The 18,858-nt window shown below is 57.6% G+C and overlaps 2 protein-coding genes across 2 annotated transcripts; one reads left to right on the top strand and one right to left on the bottom strand.

The window, feature by feature from the left end:
* The first annotated feature begins 1,532 nt into the window (after nt 1–1,532).
* UCN (urocortin) lies at nt 1,533–2,161 on the top strand. The gene has a single exon (XM_064415798.1). The coding sequence runs from the start codon at nt 1,662–1,664 to the stop codon at nt 1,962–1,964; it is 303 nt and encodes a 100-aa protein (XP_064271868.1). The 5' UTR covers nt 1,533–1,661; the 3' UTR covers nt 1,965–2,161.
* A 13,349-nt stretch (nt 2,162–15,510) lies between these two features.
* On the bottom strand, nt 15,511–18,784 carry TRIM54 (tripartite motif containing 54). The gene is made up of 10 exons (XM_064411386.1): nt 18,617–18,784; nt 17,976–18,148; nt 17,466–17,637; nt 17,294–17,389; nt 16,962–17,195; nt 16,723–16,745; nt 16,511–16,635; nt 16,092–16,193; nt 15,917–15,955; nt 15,511–15,722 (listed from the first exon to the last, which is right to left on the bottom strand). Exons 1-10 carry the CDS (start codon nt 18,782–18,784, stop codon nt 15,712–15,714), a joined length of 1,143 nt encoding a protein of 380 aa, XP_064267456.1. The 3' UTR covers nt 15,511–15,711.
* Between the last annotated feature and the right edge of the window lie 74 nt (nt 18,785–18,858).

Here is an 18,858-nt window from a genome sequence, read left to right as displayed (position 1 = left end):
TGGGGGTGCAGGAGGCTCTCTGTCAGCAGCGAGAGAGCTGCGGGCATGGCCAGAGCCACGTGGAATGAGCCACTTGTCCCCAGCAGCAGGCGCCGCAGCATGGGGCTGCCGGGGCTCGGGGTGAGCCCAGCCCCTGCTGGGGGCTGTGCCCCGCCGCTGCAGGGAGCGGTGCCCGGTGCCAGCCTTCGTGCCGGACCGCGTCATGGGGGCACGACACCGTGTGCTGCTGCTGCGGGCAGGGCCGCGCCCCGCAGCCCTGTGCCCCGGGGTGGGACACACCGAGCGAGGGCCGCGCTGAGCCGCTCTGCCCGGCGCTGTGCCCGGCGCTGTGCCCGGCGCTGTGCCCGGCGCTGCCCCGCGGATCCGACCCGGCGGCATCGGGGCTGGGTGACAGCTCGGCTGCACTCGGGGGGCAGCGTGGGGGGCACTCGGGGGGCTGCCAGCAGCATGCAGGACACTCGGGGGGAGTGCAGGGCACTCGAGGTCTGCCCGCAGCGGTGTGGAGCACTCGGGGGGAGTGCCAGCAGTGTGGTGCACTCAGGGGGGATGCCAACAGCGGTGTGGAGCCCCAGCAGCCACATCACCATTTGGCAGCGGTGCCGGTGCCCCGACGGAACACCCTGCATCCAGCCCGGCGCTGCCAGCTCCGGTGCCTTCGTTCTATGACTCACAGGACTTGGCCGGGGCTGCCGCTGCGCTCGGGGCGTCTGCGGCCTCGGCCCCGCGCTCTGACCTCGGCCCCGCCCGCCCTGCCCGGGACACCGAGCCGCGGCCGGGCCGGGGTCCCACCCGTGACCGCCCTGCCCCGGAGCTGCCGGAGCTCGGGGGGTCCCCAGCTCCGCACAGGGGTCCCCCCGCCGCCCCGGTCCCTGCTCGGCGCGGCCGTTCCGCCCGGGAACGCGGGGGTCCCACGGCGAGAAGCCGCGGCTCAGCCCGGTGCAGCTCCCGGAGGGCTCACCGGGAGCTCACCTGTACGGCTCACCGGCCCCGGTGCCCCGGCGCGTCCCCGCCGTTCAGCACCGCGGACAGCGGCGGAGAACGAGGCTGGAGATGCGGCAGAGCCGGGAGAGGGACCGGGGAAACCGGGGGACCGGGGAAGCGAGGGCTAGCACGGCCCAAGGCTCCTGCTGTCACCGGCCCCGCCGTGCCTCTGTGGTGGGCGTCAGGCAAGAACCGGAGCGGCGGCTCCCGAGACCGGCGAGCTCTGCCGCTCCCCCCTCCCTCAGCCCCGTCCCGCCGCCGGGGGCCCGCTCCCCGCCGCTCCGGTGCCCCCCTCTCCCCCGCCCCCGCCGCCCGGTGCGTGCCCGGCGCTGACGTCAGCCCGGGCTCCCGGGCCGATATAACCCCGGGCCGCGCCGCCGGCTCAGCTCCCGCGGGACGGACCGCGCTCGCTGCGCCGCCAGCACCGGCAGGAGCAGGGCACAGCGCACCGGGTACGGGACGGGCTTGGGAACCGGGCAGGGACAGCACCGGGGCCGGGGGCGCACAGGGGACGGAACGGGGCGGAACGGGACAGAACGGGACGGAGCGGGGCGGCGGGGGCTCCGCGCGCGGGACGGGCCCCGTGCCGCCGGGGCCGCGGTTCCCGTCGGGCCGCCGCCGCCGCCCCGGTCTGTGCTGAGGCGCTGAGCCCCTGCCCCGCAGGTGCGGAGGGACCGAGGATGCGGCGGGCGCTGCTCACCCTGCTGCTGCTGCTGCTCGCCCGCCCGCCGCCCGCCGCCGCCCGCCCCGCCACCACCGACGGCTCCATCCTGGCGGCCGGCACCGGGGAACAGGACCAGCCGCTCTGGCCGCCGCTGGCGCCGCCGCCGCCGGGGCCGTGGCGAGGGCGGCGGGACGAGCCGCCGCTCTCCATCGACCTCACGTTCCACCTGCTGCGGCACCTGCTGCTGCTCGCCCGCGCCCAGAGCCAGCGCGCCCGCGCCGACTCCAACCGCCGCATCCTCGACGCCGTGGGGCGCTGAACCCCCCGGGCCCCCCGAGACCCCCAACCCCCGGAACCCCGGGGCTGCACCGGCCTCCAGCCGCCGCCTCTGCGCTGTCGGCACCAACACCGGCACGGGCTGAGCCCGCCTCGGCCCCGGCGCCGCGGCCAGCGGGAGCGGAGCCGCCCCGGCACCGGGACCCGGCCGCACCGGTTTTGTAATAAAACGTGGTGGAAACCCGAGGCGTGAGCGAGTGCGGGGTGGGGGCAGCTGGGGCTGAGCAGGGCCAGAGCTGGGCAAACTGGGAACGTGCTCACCGGGAATGGGGAAGGGGGGAATAGGCTCAGTGGGAACGGGGAAAGAGGCTCAGTGTGAAAGGGGGAGTGGGGTCACCAGGAACTGGGAATGGACTCACCGGGAATGAAGAAGGGATGGGGATACAACTCACTGGGAATGATGAAATGGGTTTACCAGGACGGGACAGACAGTCTCACTGGGAATAGGGAAAGGCACACTGGAAAGGGACTAAGGGCTCAGGAGTAGGAGAGAGGATGAGCTGGGCCAGGGCTGGGTAGGAGCAGCCGGGCCAGCAGCACAAACCCCCCTGCAGTGGGAGCAGGGCTGTGTGTGTTCTGGGTCAGGAGGTGACACACCACCTTCTGCAGGGGGGGAGATGCTCACTGCCCCCCAGGTGTGGGAGCAGCAGGAAGCAAATGGGGCAGAGGGATGGGGACAATGGGTCCTCACCACCCGGGAGCCAGGCACGGGGGGCTGCACCCACCTGCCCGCGGGTGGGACATGAGCAGGGAAGCAGTCCCTCCCCAGCATGGTGGGCGAGGCGGGGAGCTGCGGGAGGGCCAGACACAGCCCCTTTGTGGGAGGATTTGGCCATACCCACGTGGGAGCTCCAGGAGTGGGGGAAAGCCCTGTGGGACACTTGGGGCTGCTGAGTGGGTCAGGGCTGGAGTGGTGGGTTGTGTTTCTTGGCCTTCAACTGAGAGGAGAGGGATGAAGCCTTCTGAGGCAGCTGGGGGAGGTTCAGGCTCCTGGAGGGTGGCCCTGGTCCTCACTGGGGTCTCCAGCTTGGCCTGTGGAAGGTGCCCCTGCCTGTGGCCGTGGATGGGGCTGGATGTCCCTTCCCACCCAAACCAGCCAGAAATTCCTCGATAACACCCCAACACCTGCTGGAAGGGAGCAGGGCAGGGGTGGAGCAGGAAGTTCTGTTCTGATGCTGTGTCTGGAGGGGCTGCGTGGGGATGTGACAGCAGTGGGGTCAGTGCCCAGGGTGCAGGCAGCACAGGGTTTTGTAGCACCAGCAGGGTGGGCAGCTCTCCCACTTCACAGCAGCTGCCTGCAGTGACCCCGTGGCTCTGGCAGGGGGCTGCTCCAAGGGACAAAGGAGCTGGGGAGCACAGCCTTTGGGAACGAGCTCAAGGCTGGAGATTCCCCCCATCCAGGCCCTGCTCCTGCTGTGGCCCCTGGGGCTCGAATGGGGAAATTCCCCAGAGCACCAGTACCCTGGAGCTGGAGGGCTGTGCTGGTGAGAAGGATTGCAGTGGGACAATCCCTCCCAGGAGACATTTACACCAGGCTGGACACTGACTTGGACAGCCCCTTCAGCCAGCCCTGAGAGCAGGGCTGGGGCTGGTGGGGCCCTGGGGGCCTCCTGCCCCTCACACAGCCATGGGTGCCTCCCCAGCTGGAGGGACCACAACCCCTCTGGGCAGCCCATTCCAGCACCCTGTGTGATCAACCTCGCTGCAAAAACACCCCAAACCTCTGGAGGCCACTTTGTGCCTGTAGCTGCTGCTCCTGCTGCTCCACTGGGGAGAGACTGGCTCCCTCCTCCTTCCCTCCATTAGGCAAGTGCACACCCAGGTACCCAAACATTCCAGTTCCTCCTCATGCAGCCGCTGCTCCAGCCCTTTGGCATTGCTTTGGCCATTTCCTGGACCCCAGATGTCACATCCTCCTTGCTCCAGGAAGCCCCAGCCTGGCCTGGAGGCTGCACCCAGAGCTCTCCACACTTCATGGAGGGGAGGGCTCCCCCCTGCCCTCATCCTCCCCAGCCACGGGCTGTTCTCCACCTGGATCCACTGGGAAGGGATGTCACTGCTGCCTCCCTGGTCAGTGCCACCACTGAGGGTTCTGTTGTCCCTCAGCAGCTGTAGTTGGACACTTGTGATTAGTAATTACATCGAGAACCTTGTAGGCTTGGCTGATCTTCTCTTAAGGAAAAGAAAAAAGCATCTCAAGAGCAGGGGGCTGGCTGGATGAGGGGCACCAGGAGTGTGGTCAGCAGGACTGAGCAGGACCAGGGGAAAAGGTAATTCTGGCAACAGGTGAGATCACAGCCACTGACCCACTGACCACGCGCTCAGAACAGACCCCAGCTCAAACAGAGGAAAGAGCTGCACCTGTGGGGTGATCACAGGAGGAGGGAGGCACACCCAGCCAGGAGCTGGAGTCCTAATTAATAACAGAGTCCAGTAATTGGTAACCAGTGAGTGCTGGTTCTTTGCTCAAATGCACGAAAGTGTAAAGCCCTGATGCTCAGGGATCAGGGAGCGGCCCTGGGGAGACCCAGAGCTCCTGGCTCTGCTCCAACTGGAATAAAACCAGGATTCCTTGCCTTGATTTGTGGGTTGTCAGTGCACTCCAGGAAGCCCACAGCTGGTTTTGATGGCGCAGATGGGAGAGCTGGGGTGCCCTGCCCTGACTGAGCGGCCACTCCAGGAAAAGGGGGTTGGCAGGATGAGCTGGAGCACACCAACCTCGTGATCGGGTACTTTGGGTGACCAGCCCTGACACCAGGACCACCCAAAGGCACAACACCTTCTAGAGGTATTTCTGTGAAGGGGTGGTTGGAAATCGCCAAGAAACAGGAGTTTGGTTTGGGCTCTGCGTAAGCTGAAATTGAAAACAAAATTGTTTCTACAATTTGGTGACCTCTTGGATTTTTGATGTTTGCACATGTTTTCACATGCAGAGCTGGTGATGTGAAAACTGGGGTTTGGATATGTGCCTTGGGATAGTGTAAGAAACACTGGAAATTCCAAACTGAAAGGTTCCTCTGCTTCTGTAGAAATTCCACTTTGCTCCAGGACGCATCCTGAAGAGTTAGGGTGACCCTATGACTCAAGATATATTAAAAAGATACTGTAATCAATGGTTGCCTCATTCTGAATTAGATGATGGTGAAAAAAGGATGGAAAACAACAGGTCTTTAAAATACAATACAATTTTACCATTTATATTACTTTGTAGGAGGCAAAATGAATGGGATGAAGTCCCTGATGTAGATCTGGTTTTCACTTTAAGAAATAATTATTAAAGTAAGAAAAAATGTGGTTTAGTAGATTCAAAAGTATCAAAATGGAATACATTCTTTGGGAAATGAAGAAAAGAGGATAAGGAGAAAGATGCTTGTCATATGGGACAATATAAAAGGGAGCAAAGCCTGAAGTCCAGCTTGGCAGCTCCTCCCACAGAGGGATGGAAGCTGGAGGTGGGCAGTGGGTCTGGCCGTGAAACCAGGGCTTGGACACCTCCTCTGCCTCCAGCAGGATCAGGGAGAAAGGGGAACTGCCAACACCTTTAGGGCAGTGATGGACTGGGAGAGGAGGTGGATGTGCAGGTGCTGGTCACACTTCAGACTTGCTGAACCAGAGGCAGAGAGCGGGGTCATATCACAGAAATCCTGATGGAATTAAATCTGTGTGATTAAAGCCATGGTGCCGATCCATGAGCCAAACCAGGAGGACATCCAGCCTCTCCTGGAATATTTGTTTGCCCGTGAGGAAGGGAGGGCAGTTGAGAAAAGGCTTGAGAAGAAGGGAAATAGGATTAGATCAAAAGGTTCACGGCATCCCAAATCCCCACAAATTTCAACCTAAGAATGACCCAAAGTGGGATCTCCATCAGAGTGCTGGTGAGATTTGCTAGAATTAAATTAGAAAATTATTTCATTGGGATTCTAGGAGGAAGTGAAGGAACTGAAATGCCTTGCCAAGCTGTATGGAGAGAAGAGGGAGCAAAGGAGTCTCCACTGGCTTTGGATGGAAGACTGTGTGAGGTGGCCCCAAAAGGGTGGGCTCAGATCCAGCAAGGGGAGAAGCAGGATGCTGTTTAACAGGATTTTGTTGGGCAGCTGGCACCAGGCATTAGAAAGAAACCCCAGAACAGAGGAGAAGTGGAGAGGGTGGTTATTTCCCAAGTGATGCCTGTGAGGAGAGGGAGGAGGCAGAGGAGAAGAAGAGCCAAGGGAAATTACTGAGCCCATTGCCAGGGCAGGCAATTCCAGGGCTGAGGGTAGGGATTGACACAATCCCAAAACCAGGAAGGGCATGGGAAAGGAGCGTCCCTGACTCACAGACAGACGGAAGGAAAAATCGGGAGATACAGAAATTGGGCTGGACTGAAGGGGAGCAGAGGCATCTCCTATTTCCCTGGCCAGTCCTTTGATTCCAGTTAAACTGGGGAATGAAACAATGGATTCTCTGGTGGATCATGGAGCAGTTCCTTCTGTGGTTACTGTGAAGAACCTTTAAGCAAACACAGGGAGGAGATTCCTCAGGAGCAGGTGATGCCTCAGACCCTTTCACATCCCAGGGAATTCGCAGCTGGGAGCACAGAGTGACCCCATCACCCTCTCTGCATGCCAGAGTGTCCCTTGGCATCGCTGGGGAGGGATTTGCTGTGCCAGCTGTGCAGGTTTTGCTGGCAGAATGGAAATGGGAAATGTGGGCACACTGTGCCATGAAGGCACTGGAAAACAATCCTCTGCTTCCAAAAAAACAGACTGGGAGCTCACTTGGGCCCTGGCAGCTTCCTCCAGCTGAGGAGAGGAAATAAACATTTGTACCCACTCTAAACAAGCCTTTGGCACAGCCCATGCTCATGGAACAGTTTGGGAACAGCAAGGAGGAGCTCCCTCACAGGGGAGCTCAGAAAAATATGGAGCTGGAATTCCAAAGACATGGAAATAAAAAGTTCTTCAGCCAAAGAACATCACAATAATGCTTTGCAAAGCCCCCCAGAAAAAGAATGCAAATATTGAAAAGGGAAATAGAAGAGCAGATCCAGCAGTGGAAGAAGCTGCATTGAGGAAACCAAATTGATTCCACAAACCTGTGTAGATTCACCTCCAACAAATTATAACAAAGGAGAGAAACAATGAGGGGAACAGCTTGACTGTACTAAAAATAGAGAAGGGTGGTGGAAAATGCCTGGAAAGCAGCTCTTGGAGATAATGGAAATCCAGCTCAAAGGGCTGCATCAAGAGACACACACAGGAGCAGATGCACCACTGCTTTTAGCAAAAAATATTTTGGATGCAAGATGCAAGGTTTTGCAGGCAACGTATTTAAAAATTTATCCTTTGCTATGTTAATCATCTAAAACCAAGAAAGAAAATACAGGGAGGAAGCACAAAGCAAGGAATAACCCCTGAGAAACATTGGCAAATGGATTTTATAGGGTCACTCAGCTGCAATTAATGCAATACCAAATCTATTGGTATTCATCAGCCACTTTTCTGGTTGGCTGGTGTTACCAAACATTTAATATTCCTGAAGAAAAGGCCTTGGGGGCCCAAGTCTATCTGTTAGATAGATCAGGCTCGAGCTGCACCAAGGGAAATTCAGGCTGGATAGCAGGAAAAAGGTTTTTCCAGCAAGGTGATGAAGTTCTGGAATGCTCTGCCCGGGGAGGTGCTGCAGTCCCCATCCCTGGGGGTGTTTAATAAAGCCTGGATGTGGCACTGGGGGCCAGGGCTGGGCTGAGCTGTTGGGGCTGGGCTGGACTCGATGAGCTTGGAGGTCTCTCCCAACCTGGGGATTGTGTGGGATTGTGGGAATTCTGTGAATTCTGTGAAATCTGCTACAGGATCCTGAACCCGAAGCAGAAAGATCAGAGGACGTGGACAGTGCAGGATGGGCTTGGGATGCAGAATCCACCCTTGAACAGCTGCAGCCCCGCCAGGAGGATCTGCAGGACACTCTGGAAGGAGCTGGTGGCAAACTCTGCGTGGATGGAGCAGCTCTGTGCAAGAGGGGACCTGCAAAGCAGGAATGCAGCGCGGCTCCGGAGGAGGCAGAGCTCTGACCCCAGCGTGGGCTCAGAGAGCAGAGCTGCAGGCACTGGCAGAGCCCTGGGGCTCGCTCAGGAAATCCCAAAAAAGTTTGGTCTGACTCGAGGTGTGCTGTGGGAGTGCTCCGTGCCCTGGAGCCGTTTGGAGGGAGAGAGAGGGCTGTGAGCCCCGAGGGGAGCCCCCAGGAAACAGGGACAAGTGTCCCGGATTGCCAGGAATGTGTGTATTCTATTTTCCATCTGTTACAGGTGGGGCAGTTATCCTCTGCTCATTGGGCAGTTTCTTTATCTCTCCCACAGCCAATCCTCCCTCCAGGAGATCCCTGCTGTTAATGTGTCATTAATTATTAATTTATCTTCTGTTCATGGGCCAGTGAGTGTCACTGATAAAATTCCAGCATCCCATTGGGAGATGCTCTGCCCAGGGGAGGAGCCAAGCATTCCTACCTGGATACAATCTGAGCCTGGAACACCACAGCAGCCTCTGCCCCCTGCATTCCCACAGGAGCAGCTTTGTCCTGCCCTGCATTCCCACAGGAGCAGCTTTCCTCTGCCCTGCATTCCCAGAGGAGCAGCTTTCTCCTGCCCTGCATTCCCAGAGGAGCAGCTTTCTCCTGCCCTGCATTCCCAGAGGAGCAGCTTTCTCCTGCCCTGCATTCCCAGAGGAGCAGCTTTCTCCTGCCCTGCATTCCCACAGGAGCAGCTTTCTCCTGCCCTGCATTCCCACAGGAGCAGCTTTCTCCTGCCCTGCATTCCCACAGGAGCAGCTTTCTCCTGCCCTGCATTCCCAGAGGAGCAGCTTTCTCCTGCCCTGCATTCCCAGAGGAGCAGCTTTCTCCTGCCCTGCATTCCCAGAGGAACACCAGGCCCATCTCCAGCAGCCCTGGAGCTCCAGAGGAAAACTCCCCCCTTGTGCAGGATCCCTGCTCCAGCAGAAGCACAGCTGGCACTGCAGGAGGGCTGAGCCACCATGGGATGGGACTGTGCCACCACCCTGACCCACAGGGGCAGCTCCTGCTCTGACTCTGGCAGGGTTGTTTTGTATGACTGCATTTTCATTTTATTTTTATTTTTTCCCTAATAAAGAACTGTTATTCCTGCTCCCATATCTTTGCCTGAGAGCCCCTTCATTTCTCAATTATAATAATTCGGAGGGAGGGGTTTACATTTTCCATTTCAGGGAGGCTCCTGCCTTCCTTAGCAGACACCTGGCTTTTCACACCAAGACAACAATGCAGAGAAGGTTAGAGGGTGTGCAGCCACCTCAGAAATTGTCAATGATGCAATGCAAGCTCATCCACCCAGAGAAACCCAGTGAATATTGGAAATGGCCTGGCTGACAGAAAGTGGCAAATTTAGATCCTGAAAACAGACCTGAAGGACAGTGGATTGCATCCAGCAAACAGGGGATAATTCCCCAACACCTTATGAGGAAAATGGGAGAGGAGCCACACAGGGGAGCTCACTGGGAAATGAAGTCTCTGGCACAAGCATTGAAGTGTTGAGACTAAAAATAATTTTTCAAGTTTTGAGCATAAAAATAACAGGTATCATAAAAGAATCATTAAAAAGGGTTTTTAAACCTGTTTGAAGAGCAATACACATAAAATCAGATGGGCCACACCCAGGACTTTAGGAAAGGCAGCTGTCTGTGACTGAGTCTTGTGCTTCCTTATTAACTTATATTAATCATTAATATTGCACTAGCCAACATCTCAATTTTGAGAGCAAGGATTGTGTGTCAGAACAAAGAATGATGAGAGAAGTACCTTATGACCCCACCACATATTTTAAATACTCTCAAAGAGAAAAGATTCAGCAGAAGATCTGGAGCCACACCAAAACACGTCTCCAGAAATCATTAACATTCATGTTTGTATTCAGGAAATGTGGTGAATATGTATTAGTTTCAGGAAGATAACCTGGTCTGCTAGGTTACTGGGCATGCTGATTTGAGGAGAATTCCCCATACACCCAGCACTCCTAGTAAAGCAATGTGAACTTCCCAGCCTAGCAAATTGGTTGGAGAGTTTACTTCCCAATTTTCCGTGACACCGGGGCTCTCCCCTGCTGCACCAGCCAGAGCAGAGAAGGGACTGGGGTTTCTTAAAAGAAACAATTCCCAGGGTGGGTGTCCCAGAAGGAATTTCTGCAGATGATGAACCCTAATTTACAGCAGAAATGGTGCAGGAAGTGTCCAGATTTTGACAGTCTGTTTGGGACCTACATCCCCCATGGATCCCACAGCCCAGGGGAAGGCAGGAGGGCGAACCAGACAACAAAGAGACAAATACCCAAAATATTACAACAAAGAGGCAAATGCCCAAAATATTACAACAAAGAGGAAAATACCCAAATTACAGCAAAAGGCTGGAGTGGAGCACTGGTTTTGGTGTTGCAGGAGCGTGTCAGTGCCCGGGCCAGAGCAGGAATGAGCATCTGGAAACACCACCCTGGAAGGAAAACCTCACACCCACTCGAGATCAGGCGTGACCTTTGGCAGAGCCAAATAAATATTCCAGGTCTCTCCCTGCCTTCACCCCCACCCCAGAGTCTGAGTCAGCCCCTGCACAGTCCTGTCAATGTGGGAGGTGTTTGAGCATGAAAGGACCAGGCTCCACCAGAGAGGTGGGAAGGTGCTTTCCTGTCCCTGTAAAACATGAAATAAAACCATGCAGACACTGGAATGTCCAAGGTAAAAAGAAGAAGGTTTAATTTCTGATTCCAACATTTATAGATTTCCAAAAGTGACCTGGATTGGAGGGTGAAAGTGCCACCTCTCCAATGACACCAGACAAACCAACAGTCCATTAAATTTCTCCCCCTCCAGAAAGGAATTAAAAACAATTATGTATTATTTACAATTATGTATAAATCATTAATTTTATAAGATTATAATTATAATAATTAAAATTATAATGAATACTTATATTATATATTATACTATATATTATATTTTACATGCATTTTATTATATATAAAAATATATATTGTCTACTATAGATATATTATATATTATATATTATATATTATATATTATATATTACATATTATATATTATATATTATATATTATATATTATATATTATATGTTATATGTTATACGTTATATGTTATATGTTATATTATTATAATTGTTGTTATTATATTTAAATATTATAATTTATAATTATTTGTAATTAATTATTTACATAAAGTGCATGAGAAAGTTCCTTACAAGAATGCAAACATCAGAAGGCTTAGAAGAACTTAAAAGAACAAAGGAACATTTTCCCAAAGGCACTCAGGGTGTGCACTGCAGGGAAAAGGACAGGAATCAACTCCTGGATCCATGGCACATGAGAAAACCACCCCTGAGTCTGGACAGGACACATGGAATTCTCACCAAACTGGAGACCTGAAATTCCAACTGCACACAGAAGTGTGTTCTTTAATTTTTTAATCTGTTTTTGTAAAATAATTTTGCAAGTGAAGTACTTATACAATATCTTGTTACTTTATGGCGATCCATTATATAATACATTGTTATTTTATTGTGATCCACTATATAATATATTGTTATTTTATGGTAATCCATTATATAAAAGTGGTTACTTTATTGTGATCCACTATAGAATATATTGTTACTTTATGGTGCTCCATTACATAATATATTGTTATTCTATGATGATCCATTATAGAATATATTGTTATTTTGTGCTGATCCACTATATAATATGTTGTTACTTTATGGTGATCCATTATATAATATATTGTTATTTAATGGTGATCCATTATAGAATACATTGTTACTTTATGGTGACCTATTATATAATATATTGTTGTTTTATGATGATCCATTATAGAATATATTGTTATTTTGTGGTGATCCACTATAGAATATGTTGTTACTTCATGGTGATCCAGTATATAATATGTTCTTATTTTATGGTGATCCACTGTAGAATATGTTGTTAATTTATGGCGACCCATTATATAACATGTTGTTACTTTAAAGCTTGTCCAATCAATCAGGAAAATTCCAACTCCCGCAGTAAAACTGACGGATTTCCCGGTGTCACAATCAGCTGACGACCCTTTGGATTGGGGAATTTTAATCTTAGATTTAAGTCTGACATTGCTCCTCGAGTCCCAAAAGCCTGTGAGGATTTTCCATGGGTTTAACCCAAGCCAGGAGGAGGTAATTGGCTTTACTCCTGTGATGGACTGACCACGGCTGGACGCCAGTGCCCACCAGAGCTGCTCCATCACTGCCCCTCACTTGGACAGGGCAGAGAAAATATGAGAAAAGCTCATGGCTCAGGGTAAGGACCCGTTACTGTCGTGGGCAAAGCAGACTTTATTCAGGAAAGTTAGTTTAATTTATTACCAATCAAATCAGAGTCAGGCAACTAGAAGTAAAATAAAGTCTAAAAACACTGGGTTTTTCTTGGGTTTTCTGCTGTTGGGATGACCCGAGAGTCCTTTTTTCCCAGCCTGCTGGCCAAAGAAAGAGTTGGGATTCTTTGGCTCTGGTTCACAAGGTTGTTTATTATTTATTATCCAAAATATTTTCTCTCAGACCAGCAGAGATCTGATCTGCAGGTCTGTCAAGGGCACACTGCCTGCCTCTGGGCTGGTGTCTACATTTCATACTACGAGTTAGGTATAATTATTTATCATTATTTTCCAATACCTATAGCCTATGTTAGACTGTCTACTTCTACTCTAGACCAATCCAAATGTGCCACCATCACCCAGAAGATGGAGGTCAGGAAGAAGAAGGAAGAAGAATAGGACAGTGCCCAAGTCCCTCCATCTTGCCTCTGAGACCCCCTATAATAAAATCCCCAAAACTAAATTTTTCACACGGTGATTAATTCATTACTATTCTACTTAAACCTTTGTGACTTGTGATTCTTCATACAAGGCTGGTAATTTGCTCCATGGGTTAAGATTGAGATCCCAGGTGTCTTTGGCTTCCTGCCAGGACTCCCCCAGCCCCTGCCAGGGGCACGAGTCACCCAGGGCACACAGAGGGGTGTGCTGGTTCTGACAGGTTTTGGTTCTCCTCACCCCTCTGTCCATCCCGGGCTTGGCTTTGCTCCCTTGCTCTCCCCCTCCTCGCTCCCAGGGGGAGTTACACCCCGGTCACCTCGTGGTTTGTGCTGCTGCTCCTTCTGAGGGAGAGGAGTCCCTGCCCTGCTCGGGTCTGGGAGGAAGGCAGCCCCTGCAGACGGCTCCTTCCCTCGGGCTGTGCCCCCCACACGCTGTGTGTCCCCCCAGGGGCTGCTCCAGCCTCAGCCCCCCACAGGCTCGCAGGTCCTGCCAGGACCCAGCTCCTGCACGGGCTCCTGTCCCCCTGTGTCCTGCCAGGACCCTGCTCCTGCACGGGCTCCTCTCCCCCTGTGTCCTGCCAGGACCCAGCTCCTGCACGGGCTCCTGTCCCCCTGTGTCCTGCCAGGACCCTGCTCCTGCACGGGCTCCTGTCCCCGTGGATCCTGCCAGGACCCAACTCCTGCACGGGGGGTCCCAGGCTCCTCTGGGCACCCCCTGCCCTGCCGCGGGCTCCCCCAGGGGAGTCTCTGCTGCCATGGGGGCTCCAGAGATGGATTTGGGTCTCTGCTGCCATGGGGGTACCCCTGGGTGCCCCTGCTCTCTGTGTCCTCCCCAGGCCGGGGGGAATCCCTGCTCCAGCTCTTGGATCAGCTCCTCCCATTGCTCCTGCCCTGCCCTGGGGGGCTCCAGGGCTGCTGCTCTCTCACACCATCATTCCTCTCTGCTGCAATTCCCTCCACACCAGAACTCTTTTTTCCTCCCTACATCCATTATCTCTGAGGCGCTGCTGCCACCACTGACGGGCTCTGCCCTGGCCAGCAGCAGCTCCCTGCTGGCTTTGGCTCTCCTGGACACGGGGAAAGCTTCTCTCAGCTTCTCACAGGGGGTGCCCCTGTCATCTCCCCATGACCAAAACCTTGCCACACAAACCCGATACAAACCCAATAAAATGGACAAAATTCCATGAATGGGACACGTAGCTGGGAAGTGACCACAGCAGGTGGACAACCCACCTGTGTTTGTGGGGGAAAGTGAAAAGGCATTCCTTAGGAATGTTAACATGTTCCTGATGGAGCAAAGGCCTTTGGAAGCATGGCTATGGAGAAGGATAAAGAGAAAAAATGATGCTTCTTGGAGACACCCTTGAACAGCACCTGGAACAGGCTGCGTGTGGGAATGTGCTGGAATGTGTTGGAATCTGTGCTCAGTGCACAGAGATTTCATTCTGAAACCTCAGGTGGGGGTACACTTTACTGGATGAGCAGAAGCATCAGCAAATCCCAGGGGGCTGCCCAGGGCTGGTTTGGGGGTGCTGAGCACCTGGGCACAAAGCACAAGGAAGAAAATTGCCCCAAAGAGAGGAGAACCAGGCTGGGGCTCTCCTGGGGCACCTCGGACCCTGGGGAGGCACCCATGGCACCCAGCTGAGGGGCTGCTGGGGGTCCCTCTCAGTCACCCCTGCAGGGTGACACGACAAGGGAACATCCCTGAGCAGGGCGGGAGGCAAATGCTGCATGCAGGAATGCCAGGTGCAGGCACGGAGCAGCCGCAGCCCCTGGTGCTCCCCGGAGACCGCCCGAGGCCAGGCACGGCTCTGGTGTGCGAAGGAGCAGCTGGGCCGGGCTGGGCTGGCTCTGCTGGCAGCCACATCCCTCTGCTTGGGGTGACAGCCCGGGGACACAGAGAGGGGACCTGGCCCCTCTGATTGGGGTGACAGCTCGGGGACACAGAGAGCAGAGCTGGCTCTTCTTCTTGGGGTGACAGCCCGGGGACACAGAATGGGGAGCTGTCCCTCTGCCAGCCCGGGGACACAGAGAGCGGAGCTGTCCCCTCTGCCAGCCCGGGGACACAGAGAGCGGAGCTGTCCCCTCTGCCAGCTCGGGGACACAGAGAACTGAGCTGTTCCCCTGCCACCCCCGCTCCAGGACCCCGCTCCCAGCCCCTGGCCGCGGTCTGGGGGTCCGCAGGGCTCAGCCCCCGCCGTCCCCTGGCCGGGCTCGGCGTGGCTGCGGGACCCCGGCCCGCGGACCCCTGGCCTCGTGCATCATCAGCCGCGCCGCCTTGGCGACCGGCCCGGCGGTGACGCAGCCGCGGGCTCCCGGGGGACCGGCGAGGCAGCGCCGCGGGGCTGCGTGTGTACCCAGCCAGCTCATCCCGCCTGTCTGCCCCGAGCTCCCGGGGGACCCAACTCCGGACGGGGCTGGCAGGAGCGGCACCGGAGGGGCTCTGCCCCGCGGAGGGGCTGCGGGCAGGGGCACAGCCCCTCTCACAGGGCCCGGGGCTCACAGCCCGCCTTGCTCTGGGCTCCGGGGTCTCAGCCCCCTGCCTGAGGTCCTGGGGGCACTGCTGGGGTGATGGGGCAGGGGCTGCGCTGGGCTAGACCCTGTGGGGCCGGGGCAGAGCAGCTCTGGGGCAGCCCTCGCCTCCAGCCCACCCACACAGCACACGGGAGAGCGTGTCCTCACACACTTCTTTTAATGTCGGAGAGGGAGAACGTGTCCTCACACACTTTTAGTGCTGGAGAGGGGCAGCGCCCATCGGGGGAATTCCAGCAGCAGGGATGGAGCTCGCCTGGGAGTGCCGGGGATGGCCACAGCCAGGGCAGGGTGACAGGGACAGGCAGAGCTGAGAGCATCCAGCCTTACCCCACGGTTTCACTTCAGTGCTGACCTGTGGGGAAAAGCAGCCTCAGCCCTGTGACCCCCAGAGCCCCTTCCCACTCGCTGCAGCAGGGAGACAGGGATGGCCTGGGGCAGCCTGAGGTGTGACCTGCCCCTCCACACCCTCATCCCCACCCCCAGGAGGTCTGCTCTGCCCCACGGCACCCCATGGCCGTGCCCATCTCACTCCCCTGAGGGTCTCACCATGGGGAGAGCTCGCTGGCTTCTGCCTCGGCCCCACATCTGCAGAGGGAGAGAGGAAAAAGATCGAGGCAGGGATGCCTGGCACCCTGGAGGACCCGTGCTGCCACACGGGGACCATGGCACAGCCAAGGGCTGGCCCTGGACACGGCCCTGGGCAGTCATGGCAGGCTCTCACCTTCAGCAGCTTCGGGCACCTCCAGGCTGTCCAGCCGGTCCTCGTCCGCTGCGGCCTCGCTGCCTTCCCCAGCTCCATCCCCCTCATCCTCGCCCAGTGGCTCTGTGGGCAGGGACAGCTCAGGCGGGACCCTCCCTCCCTCCCTCCCTCCCCATTATGGGACACGCCAGGAGGGAGGTGACAAGCAGGACACTGCAGGGTGGAAGTTCCAGGAGCAAAGTGACCAGCCCGGTGTGGGAACCAGGGAGAGCCTGGGGCAGGACTGACCCTCCAGGGCCCCCGGGTGGGGCTACAGGTGGGGGGCACACCCCCAGTCCTGTGTGGGATCCCCGCACAGGGCATGTGGTGAGGGGGTCTCAGGGCACCCCAGGCAGTCCCAGTGCCCCCTTGGGACACAGCAATTTCCCCAGGGCAGGCACCTGTCTGGAACTCGATGGTCCTCAGCATCTCAGCCACGTAGTCCACGTTGATGGAGAAGTGGTCCATGTTCTCGTAGCCAGGCTCAGGGCGGCTGCTCATGGATGCCTTGGACATGTCTGTGATCCTGCAGGGCAGAGACTCCCCGGGAGCTGCAGGGTCCAGCCCCAGAGGGCACCAACCAAAGGCCTTTACCCCCCATATCCCCACTCACTTTTTCAGGAGTTCCTTGGAGTGCTGTGAAGGAAAGCGAGGAGGGATCAGTGTCTCCCCCCCCCCCAAACATCACCCCCACCACAGGTCCACCCCCGCACATCCCAGGGGCATGCACAGGTCCTTTTGGGTGAGCACAGCCCCCTGTTTAGCCCTGTGAGCAGCCCCACACCCCTCAGGGAACCAATACCCCACCAAGACTGACTGATCAGTCCCAGCCCCCCCGTCCCCTGGCAGCACCTGCAGGTACAGGGCCATCTGGGGCTCCTCCATGGCCTGGATGGCAGACTCCACCAGTTTGGAGGAGGCCTCCAGGTGGTCTCCGTACTGGCGGATGAGCCCGCGGACGCGCTGCAGCTTGGCCTCCTGCTCGGCCGCGATGCTCTGCAGCAGCTCCTTCTTGCGCTCCTCCAGGATGCCGTAGAGCGCGTCGAACCGCAGCCCCAGGTGCTGCTTCTGCCGCCGCCCGTTCTCCTGCGGGACAGCCAGGGCTGCTCCGTGTGCCCCGGCACGGCCCCAGCGCTGGGCACTCCCTGCCCCACCGCTCCCTCCGCTGGAGCCCCGGTGCCAACCTCGATGGTGTGGCAGATCTCCTCCATCTGCGTGATGATGGCCTGGATGCGGTCGTTCCCCGCCACCAGCATGGCGATGCCATCGCTGAGCTCGCTCTGGGAGCAGAGGGCCTGGGCGTGAGGGTGGCTGTGTGGGGACCCTCGGCCCCCCGAGACCCCGGGGGCCCCCCACCTTCTGGCGCTGGTAGACGGCCGGCAGCGGGGCCACCTCGCAGTCCTTGTGCGCCCCGAACACCTTGCACAGGGAGCAGGTGGGCGCCTCGCAGCGCAGGCAGTAGATGTTGATCCGCTCGTCCTCGTGCTCCTCGCACATGAGGTGCTGCTCAGCCTTGGCATGAAGGGGTCTGCACGGGGGTTGGGGGTGTCAGGGAGACACCCCGGCCCCCAGAGACAGCCCAGCTTCAGAGACAGCCCAGCTTCAGAGACAGCCCCAGCCCCGGGACCTGCCAGCCCCAGGGACACCTCTGGCCCCCAGGGACCCTTCAGCCCAGGGACACTGCTGGCACCAGAAACACCTCTGTCCCTGGAGACAGCTGCAGCCCCAGGGATATTCCCTGGCCCCGTATGAGCCCCGTGACTCCCCAGTTCCTGTTGGGATCCCACCCCAGCCCTCTCGGTGGGCTCCCTGTCACCCGCAGGTCTCTCCCCCCCACCCCGCCCCGGGGTCCCCGCGCCTCCGGACCGGGCCGACTCCTGCTTGTAGATGTCGATGATGTTCTCCACGAGCAGGTTCCGCTGCAGTCCGTACACCCCGTGCCGGTCCAGCACCACCTCGTGCCGGCAGGACGGGCACCGGAACCGCCCGCCCGACGGCACCGCGCTGGAGCCCCGCGACTGCCACAGCGGGTTGGAGGCCTGGGGGGGGGACGCGAGGGGTCACGGCGGCGGCAGCCCCCACCCCCGGCACCCCCGGAACCCCGGCACACCGGGCACCCCCGGCACCTCCTGCCCCCGCGGATCTGCGCCCCACAGCCCCCCGGCACGGACCCGGGCACGACCATGGGCACTGAGACAGAGATGGAGACCGGCAAGAGCACGGCCACGGGTGTGGACACAAACCAGGACTCGTACCCTGCTTCCCGTTCACCGTCCCCGCCAGCCGGGAGCGGCACCGAGCGCACCCACCGGAGCTCCCGGAGCCGGGATTCCCGGCGCCCGTGCCAGACCAGGCCCCCCCGTGAAGACGATCCCGGTGCTCCTGGTGCTGCCCGCCCCTCCGCCTCGCTGGCCGGGGATCCCGGGATAACGGGGCCACCACCCGCCGCACCGGGGTCCCGGGGACCGAGGTGCCGGTGCCTCCCCCGCCCCACCGGCGGCTCCCACCTGGAAGACGTCGTTGGCGCACTTGCGGCAGAGGTTGTGCTGGCAGGGCAGGATGACCACGGGCTTGGAGAACATCTCCAGGCAGATGGGGCAGATGAGCTGCTTCTCCAGGCTCTCCATGCTCCGCGCCTCCGCCAGGAGCGGCTTCAGCCCTACCGCGAAGTTCATGGCCGCGCTCCCGGCCCGGCCCGGCCCGACCCGGCTCTGTCCCGCGGCTCCGCTCCGGCCGCCCGCTGCCCGCT

The sequence above is a fragment of the Passer domesticus genome, chromosome 3, assembly GCF_036417665.1.
Source record: "Passer domesticus isolate bPasDom1 chromosome 3, bPasDom1.hap1, whole genome shotgun sequence".
Taxonomy (NCBI): Eukaryota; Metazoa; Chordata; class Aves; order Passeriformes; family Passeridae; genus Passer; species Passer domesticus.
This window is presented reverse-complemented; position numbering and strand designations above follow the sequence as displayed.